General features: G+C 34.1%; 1 protein-coding gene and 1 non-coding gene across 2 annotated transcripts; both read right to left on the reverse strand.

The window, feature by feature from the left end:
* Nucleotides 1-1379: 1379 nt before the first annotated feature.
* On the reverse strand, nt 1380-1453 carry TRNAV-AAC (transfer RNA valine (anticodon AAC)). Its single transcript has one exon. It is a non-coding gene; the product is annotated as a tRNA-Val (tRNA).
* A 1044-nt stretch (nt 1454-2497) lies between these two features.
* Nucleotides 2498-8556, reverse strand: LOC107786431 (protein IQ-DOMAIN 22-like). Its single transcript, XM_016607900.2, has 5 exons — nt 8027-8556; nt 7418-7572; nt 4195-4395; nt 3943-4020; nt 2498-3353 (listed from the first exon to the last, which is right to left on the reverse strand). The coding sequence occupies exons 1-5, from the start codon at nt 8277-8279 to the stop codon at nt 2838-2840; spliced, it is 1203 nt and encodes a 400-aa protein (XP_016463386.1). The 5' UTR covers nt 8280-8556; the 3' UTR covers nt 2498-2837.
* Nucleotides 8557-8840: the final 284 nt, after the last annotated feature.

The following is an 8840-nucleotide window of genomic DNA, read 5'->3' on the forward strand; positions in this document are numbered from 1 at the left end:
AGTAGTTAATTCCCTTAAATTCAGCTTCAATAAGTCTAGTTAAATTCAATTCAAGGAACGTTAGGACGCAAGTATAACGTTAGGTCAATCTCGAACGTAATTTCTTTTGTCCAATTGAAGTATGTTTCACAAGTTATGACATCCCTCCACTTTGTAAATAATTAATCAGTAATTGATAAGAATCCGGATTAGGCAAAAGCATATAGTTTATATTAGCACGTCCCTTTTCTTTTATTTTTAGAGACGAACTTAATAGAAAGTATAGTCACTATAGGTTTATCCTTTAAAAAATAATGAGACGAGCCTCGCCAAATAAAAAATGCAAATTGCGGGGCCCTCAACAACTAATCATAATATTTAGAATTCAGGCTAGGCCGTTTAGTGAATCTCATGGCCTTCTCAAAAAATAATAACGCGTTAGACTTTTTAGGCGCGGCTTAATTAAATCATACTCTTAAATTCGGGTGCACATTGATGTGACCCAAATCCAAATCTCAACGAAGTCAAAATGTGTTGACGATCACGGGCGCATTGATTGTGACGTGGTTCGAGATGCATGTTCACGACGTTGCAATTCTATAAAAATAAATGATAATTATAAAAGCGGTTTAAACTTAATAAAAGCACATAAGTCATAACATATATTTAAATCAGATATTTAGCCATTATAACAATTTAAGCGACCGTGCTAGAACCACGGGATTCGAGGGTGCCTAACACCTTCCCTCGGGTCAACAGAATTCCTTACTTAGAATTTCTGGTTCGCAGACTTCATTTGGAAAAGTCGAATATTTTCCTCGATTTGGGATTCAAGATAAACCGGTGACTTGGGACACCAAAAGCCAAACCTTTCCCAAGTGGCGACTCTGAATTAAATAAATAATCCCATTTCGAATATTGTCACTTAAATTGGAAAAACTCCACCCGCGCATCTTACCCCTCGGGGCGGGCGCGCAAAAAGGAGGTGTGACAGCTGGTATAGTAAAACTAGCAGATAAATCCCTACATCAATAGACGATCAATGACATTCTTAGTCTAACTCCTAACTGGCTAGTCTCACTCTATTGTGCTGTAGAAATATTCACAAGTTTCCCCTAACCTACAACCTTAATGCTCGACCTCCATAATTCTCTGTCAAGGGCCAAGTCCTCAGTAATCCTAAGTCGCGTCATGTCCTGTCTGATCACCTCTCCCCAATACTTCTTAGGTCGCCCTCTACCTCTTAATACGTTTCAGGTTTTCAAAAGAAATGAGCTCAATTTTACAAAGAATAGCAGACAATAAATTAAAGGTACAAAATGAAGTCATAAAAAAATTAAAGATGAAATTCATCACATGGTTCTCTGCCAAAAAATAGAAAGGGGAAATAAAAATAGAAGTGGCTTCGCCCGGACTCGAACCGGAGACCTTCAGTGTGTTAGACTGACGTGATAACCAACTACACCACGAAACCTGTTTGGTTCTTATTGAACTCATTTTCTTATTTTAATCATGCATACAATCTTAAGTGCTCCTTCCATTCTAATTTAAGAAAGAAATTGAAGTATGTTCTTATTCGAGTAGAAAGTGTAAAATTAATTGTTTCCAAATATAGAAGTATGTTCTTATTGGAGTAGACTAATTAGAAAATAGTACTCAAATAAGTGATCTTACGACCTTTTTATATAAGTGTTATTTTACATAATCAAGACGGAATTAATTTTATTTCTCCAAAATTTGCCCCTTATTTACATATCCCAACGTGTCAAGGTAACAATATGCAAATTTTAATTAAGGGTAATTTAGTCAGTATATCTTCTTTTTTTTCTCTCAGAGTTAGTATTTTCTTAAGGGGTATGTCAAAGGTCAAAAAGTCACTTATTATAGACCGAAAAAAGTATGACATAAACTGAAATGGATGGAGCATTTGCCAGTAGTCTGAAGCCATCTTTGAACCATTTTTACCACTATACACAAGAAGTTTTGCTTGTATCAGCAGGAGCCAACTATTTATGTGTCTAAATAATTCTGGTTTATACAGAGGTGACGTGACACTTCTCCTAGGACAACAGATGTTATTTATCTTGTAATTCCTTTGTTTAAAAAAGAATGAATCTATTACTATTTTGGAAGTCAAACAAGATTTTCTTTGGCCATATTTTTGCAAATAGTTTTTAAATTTTTTGAATTGTTAATTATTGTAACATATGGTATTTTTTATTTAGTTTCTAAATATGTATATTTTATTTTAAAAAACATAAAGAATCTATGTCCAAATTCACATTGAAATATAGTCAATTTAACCATCGTACTCCGAAAAGGTTAAAAAAAAAAGTGTTATTAGATTGTTGCCTTTTTTTCTCTTCTTCCCTTTCCTCCCATTTAATCTCTTTCAGTTTTAGTTATGTATTAAGTACTAATTTTGAAACTATTTGATATACATTGTTGACTTATACAAATTTATGGATTTAACAATGACTACATTCTTTATAGTTAATCAAAACCAGACACAAAGTGATTCATATCAGTTCAGTAATTATATTTCTAACACAAAGGAAAATGCAGGTTCAGGACATTAAACATTCAGAACTAACGGGCCTGATACACAAAGCATCACGCATTTACACAGAGTCAGGGAAATGGCCGCACATCAAGAGGGTGTGATATAGGTAGTCTACCCTGATGCAAGCATCAATGGCTGATTCCACGGCTCGAACCCGTGACCTATAGGTCACACAAAGACAACTTTACCGTTACTCCAGGCTCTCCTTCTAAACATTCAGAACTAGATACATATATATATGTTAGCATGTTAAACACTTTTGAAACTCAATCTGCAAACTTGAACTTAAATCATCTTAATATATGTGCAAAAAACCACGGCTAAACTCATCCGAATCTCCTCTAACAGGCATTCCATGTCTGTCCAATCGACCAGAGCCCGGATACACGCCTTTGCTAGTGAAGTTGGTAGAAAAATTAGAACTATTTTGCAAGTTAGATCTTGAGTATATCTTTGTTGAGTTTGACATATCATACTGAGGTCTTAGTTTTGGTGCACTTATTGATCGCGTCTTTGCCTTAGCTGCCTCGGTGTAAGACATGTAGTTTGGATGATTACTCGAGTAGCTTCTTGTACCATCGGTACTCTTAGTTGGCGTAAATGGTCCTCGCCTCGAACGAGCATATTTCGATGATGATGAGTGAAGTTGTGGGCTATTATCAGCAGAAGAGAAACATGTTTCATCCAAGCTATAACTTAATTGGTCTGAATTTAAGCTAAGATCAGATGAATAGAAGAGATTCCTATGTGTGGAAGTAACATATGGATTTCCAATATCCATTCTGCAGCCCATATGGTTTGAAGAATTCCTCTGCATTAATACCATTTTATGTTAAGCATAAGTTTGTGCAAATAGATAATGAGGAAAACATCCAAATTTACCTCTCTAGCATATGAAATACAACAACAACAACAACACGCAGAGTATATTCCCACAGTGTGAGGTCCGGGAAGGGTAATGTGTATGCAGACCTTGCCTCTACCTCGCAGAGATAGAGAGCTTGTTTTCGATAGACCCTCGGCTCGAAGAAGTAATTCACATCAGGTCTAGCATGTGCCTTTATATTTTAGGGTCATTCATATCCTTGTTATTAGCAAGTCGTTTCGTACTTGCCCTTTACCGTAACACTGCTCTATCATGGATTGGTTGGATTCCACGTGTCAAAATACATCACTAAAAAGGTCCAAACTTATCTCTCTAGTCATCACTCTAGTCTAAAATTATCTTCAGTTATACTTCAAGTTGGAACTTTGTTAGGGTTATTGGCAAATACGAGACGATTTGCTAACAACAACATTATGAACGACGTCAAAGTATAACGGAGGGTAAAGAGAGATATTTTCGACCATTTTTCCTAGGTATAATGCATCTTCTAGAGTATAAAATATCTGGCCAATACCTTGAGCATAAACATTTCATCATTCTTCATGCTCCTTGCACGAATAACATGCTCGAATTTATCAGGAGTTGCAGGACCCTATACACCAAGATTCAAAAAAAAAAAAACAATTGTTAAACTAGGACAAAATCTTTGTAAAACTAAATAATTTACCTCAATTAGTTGACAATTACTACAACTTGTTACTAATTAACTTATTTTCAAGCTTCTTTTCAAATTTGAAAATGGAGGGAAAGGTGATATTTTACTTACATGATGAAGAAATTGAATAGACTTGGCGCTAAAATGAGGCGATTCAGAAACCTGAGATCGTCCAGCACGAGCTCTCGACTGAGCTCTTATCAGTACATGCATACGCCTTAGCATATCAGCAGTTTGCTTCCTCACAATATGACCTCTTACTAATGCTTGAAGCTTCACAAGTCCCTTCAATGCCCTTAATGCTCTCCTTGACTTCAAATTTAAACACAAAATAGAAAATCATTAAACTAATTAGTCGTACAATCAAGTATCATTACTACAACAACAACAACAACAACAACAACCCAGTATAATCCCACTTAGTGGGGTCTGGGGAGGGTAGTGTGTACGCAGACCTTACCCCTACCCTAGGGTAGAGAGACTGTTTCCAAATAGACCCCCAGCATCCTTCTCTCCAAGAACTTCCCACCTTGCTCTTGGGGAGACTCGAACTCACAACCTCTCGGTTGAAAGTGGGAGTTGCTTACTCATTACTGTAGTTGTGAATACAGGATTTAGAGCTAGTGAATTTAGAATGAGTGATTTTATTATTTGTAAGCATTTTAATGTTTTTTACGTTTCTATACGTAGTTTGAACAGAAAGGCGAAAGCAATGAGTTCAGATTAAAAATACAGAAACACATTCTAGGTTCGCCCCTGCACTGGTGGCTTAGTATAATGTCAAGTGACATGAAATTCAAGAATCAGGTTGTAACAACAACAACAACAACAACAACAACAACATCAACAACCCAGTGGAATTAACAAGTAGGGTCTGGAGAAGGTAGTGTGTACGCAGACCTTACCCCTACTTATGAAGGTAGAGAGGCTGTTTCCGAAAGACCCTTGGCTCAAGAATGTAAAAAATGGAGTATCAAAAATCAGGTTGTGTCAAGAAAAAACACTAAATTCCAAAAAGAAATGAAGTTGTTTTAGATGGATAATTTTCTATGGAACTTGGAACAAAAAAACATGAAATTTTTTCAAAAGTGATAGGCGCCCTAATAATTCATTTTCACACTTTTCTAAAGTCTACGTTTGACATTTTCAGAAAATTAGGACAGATGACCATTCACCAAAACCTTGACCAATGTCTTTGTATTATCAACTTGAGACACATACTTATAGGTAATTCTTATATTCAAATTCAACAAAGTGGTCCATTAAAATTTTCGTACTCGATATTTATACCAAATCAATGAATACATGTTATTTATTTTTTAAATACGGGTTTATTACTTATCATGATTAATTACTACATACTTATCTTAATCTATTACTTAACTGTAGTATTAATGTAATTTGATATAAACACCGGATGTGAATAAATTTAATTTGTTGCTTCTGTACTTTTGATCAAACTACACAACTTTTCATTTACTCTTTGTTTTGATTCTTTTTCTATGATAAAGAAGCACCATATATAATAAGAGTGAAGCTAGTTTAAAAGCAACAAAAGAGTACCAATTGCCAAATTCGTGTAACATTAAATAGGATCATCAAAAACAGTCCCATGTGAGCTTTGTACAGCTTCTAGCATTACTTGCCAAATTGCATAAATGTTCTAAACCGGGTTAAAACTTACTCGCATCTGATGTTTACATCAAACAAATAGCATAATTATTTGATATAAATACCAGATGCTGAAAGTATTTTCATGTACAACATACTACGAAAGAAAAAAATATGAAAGAGTTTATATAACTTTTACATATTCACAAAAATTCTATTGTCTCACGTATTATTGATAGTAAATAAAATTAACAACCTAAAAAATAAGGTAGATAACTTGCACTATAGCAAGCTAAACCGCAAAATTTATTACACAATTAATGTATACTCTCTTCGGTCCACTTTAATTGATTTTTGGTCTTTTCTTTTATGGTCCACAATATTTGATTTTTTTTAAATATCAAGAAAGAATTAACTCTTTTTTTTCATAAAGTTGCCCTTGGGTAAAGAGCCTAGGAGTATTTGTTGTATTGTCAATGAACAAATTAAGATTAGTGTAGTCAATTACATTATTAATTAATGCTAAAATATAAATTTCTTAATATGCATGAAAACAACTAAAAAATAACTTGAATGTATAGGAGGAAATATGAGTTAACTCCCTATATATATATATGTATTTCTTTCATATTGTTTCTGTGGAGTTACTAATATTGTTTTCTTTTGTCCTTTTGTCTTATTGAGCCGAGAGTCTTTCGGAAATAGCCTCTCTACTCCTTCGGGGTAGGGGTAAGGTCTGCGTACACACTACCCTCCCCAGACCCCACTAGTGAAATTACACTGAGTTGTTGTTGTGGTCGTCTATAAGAAAGGCTAAGTGGATTAATGAACGAAACTCGAAAACTCTGCACCGACCACAAAATTTTCTAGTTTTAGATATTTAGGTCCACTCGGGTCCAAACTAGTCCACATTCCTCTTTTCTATATACATTTCACACAAGAAAACCCCCCACCTCCACCCCCACCCCCACCCCACAACCCCCCGCGCCCTACCCCAACAACCCAACTCCCAAAAGATAATTTTAAGAAAAACAATATTATAACAAAATTTGCACGTGCCAAAATTTGCACAGATCAACTATTTATCGGATAATTCTGCTCATCACGGCTAAAGTAAAGAAAAAAAGGCATATAGTTTTTTTTTCTTTCTTTGTCGGAATTTAAACCATAATCTCTCATGATTTTCGTTCTATTTCATTGACTGTTAATTGACTCTGGCCCCATTAATATTATGTTTCTGTAAATCCACTAATTATTACATAAGAATGTTAGTCGTAAGAGTTGAATATTTTGACGCGAATTTAAATTTAGTCGGACCTTAACGCAGATATCGGACGCCGGATGGAAAGTAAAAAAAAAAGGAATTGATCGTGTTATTAATTAATTGTCCATGAATACTAGTGAAATGTCCAAATTCTTTGCCCCAATTGTAACAAAACCTTCTACACCTTTTTCACCGTCCTTTTACAAATTACGAGTAAATTGTTTCTATCAAGAATTATTGGTGGAAATCACAAAATGGAAAAGGAAAATTCATTTTATATGAAAATGTTCAAGACACGAGGCTCAAATTATAATTTAATTTCCAATGTGATTTGAGCATAAATATTTTAAATAAAATTTATATATTTAAAAGAACGAGAAAAATATTTTGACAAACTTATAGTAAAAAAAATCATTATTTGACGTGAAATGAAACAAAGAGAGGACTCTATTAACTAACCAGATAAGCTCGGAAATGTGACTGTATCACGACGGCAGCCCATTCTTCACGACCTAAAACGACACCGTTCCACGTCGTCACCGCTGCTGGACCACCGCTACTAGCTGTCAGCTCCACCACCTCTTCTACCGTGACGGGGCTGTTGGTGGGGTCCACTGCACAAAGGCATATGTAGCATATAGTATAATTTAACTGAACTAGTGTTTACGTAGAGATATATGCTTTTTTTGTTCCAATTTATGCGGGTTTATGATATGTGGTTTTACAAGTATAAAAACATTACATTAAAAGTAAAATAAAAAAAATCTAATGTTACATTATCTCCAAGTATATATAAAAATGTCACGTCTTTTCTGAACTCATAATTGTAAGAACGTACGAAGATTGAACTTACTAAATTTAATTTTTCGGCAACATGGGTTCAGGTAAACACCCTTCCGCACCCCTAAATCCGCCCTTGTATGTATATATATTCTTTTCGAAATGAATTTATAACGAAATAGTATCACGTATAATAATTAAAAGAAAATACGCTAATAATCACTAAAATATTACAGAAAAATATTAAATTTTGAACTCATAATGATACATATAAAAGGTTAAACTTACCAAATTTAAATCTTGAATCCGTCTCTGCTCTCACAACGTCATTTCTACCGCAAACTGACGTGGAGACACCATATTGATCATAGTGGGGCTGCTGAAAATCATTATCTCTGTAGGATTTAAAGTTACTGCGTTTCTTTTTAGTGGTTAGTGATGGGTTTGGACTTGGTTTTTTGTGTAACAAAGAAGAAGAAGAAGAAGAGTCAGTTTTCTTGAACCCGAGAAATGCTTTGAACCATTTGGATGCTTTGCCCATTTTGTGTTTTTCTTCTTTTGTTAATGACAGAAACTTCAAACTAAAGACTGAAATTTAAAGAGATTCATTACATATAATTAAAGAGATTAATCTTGACGTTTTAATTACATATTGTGGGATTAATAGAAAGAGCATTTTTTTCTATTGAGAAGAGAAAGTGGGCAGTGAGAAGAAGAAGAGAAGAATGGTTGAGATTTGTGAAAGTTTGGAGAAGTCAAATGTAATGTGCTATACCCTAGGACATTGGGATAATATGTATGACTTTTTCTTCTTTGGATCATCAATACTTTATATATTTTGCCCATTAAATAAAACACACTCCTTATATAGAGGATAATATATTTTTGATGTATTTGTCATATTTTTCTGGTTTCTAATAGTATTTTTTCATGGACGATTATATGTAGTTATTGTTAGGATATATTATAAACCATACGTATGTTATAGTATTTTTATGGAACAATTATTTATTTATTTATTCAAGTTAATAAAGTTTTGTTTTAAATAGATCATTTATTTGTCTGTGTGTTCGTTGCTTATATAGTAGATGATTTAGTGTAT

Source organism: Nicotiana tabacum, chromosome 5, assembly GCF_000715075.1.
Source record: "Nicotiana tabacum cultivar K326 chromosome 5, ASM71507v2, whole genome shotgun sequence".
Classification (NCBI taxonomy): Eukaryota; Viridiplantae; Streptophyta; class Magnoliopsida; order Solanales; family Solanaceae; genus Nicotiana; species Nicotiana tabacum.

Coding starts and splice junctions, on each gene's coding strand:
- LOC107786431 (XM_016607900.2), bottom strand. CDS start 8,279: ATGGGCAAAGCATCCAAATGGTTCAAAGCATTTCTCGGGTTCAAGAAA. Junction 4,396..7,417: donor CACATTTCCGAGCTTATCTG/GTTAGTTAATAG, acceptor TTAAATTTGAAG/TCAAGGAGAGCATTAAGGGC. Junction 4,021..4,194: donor CTATTCAATTTCTTCATCAT/GTAAGTAAAATA, acceptor CTTGGTGTATAG/GGTCCTGCAACTCCTGATAA.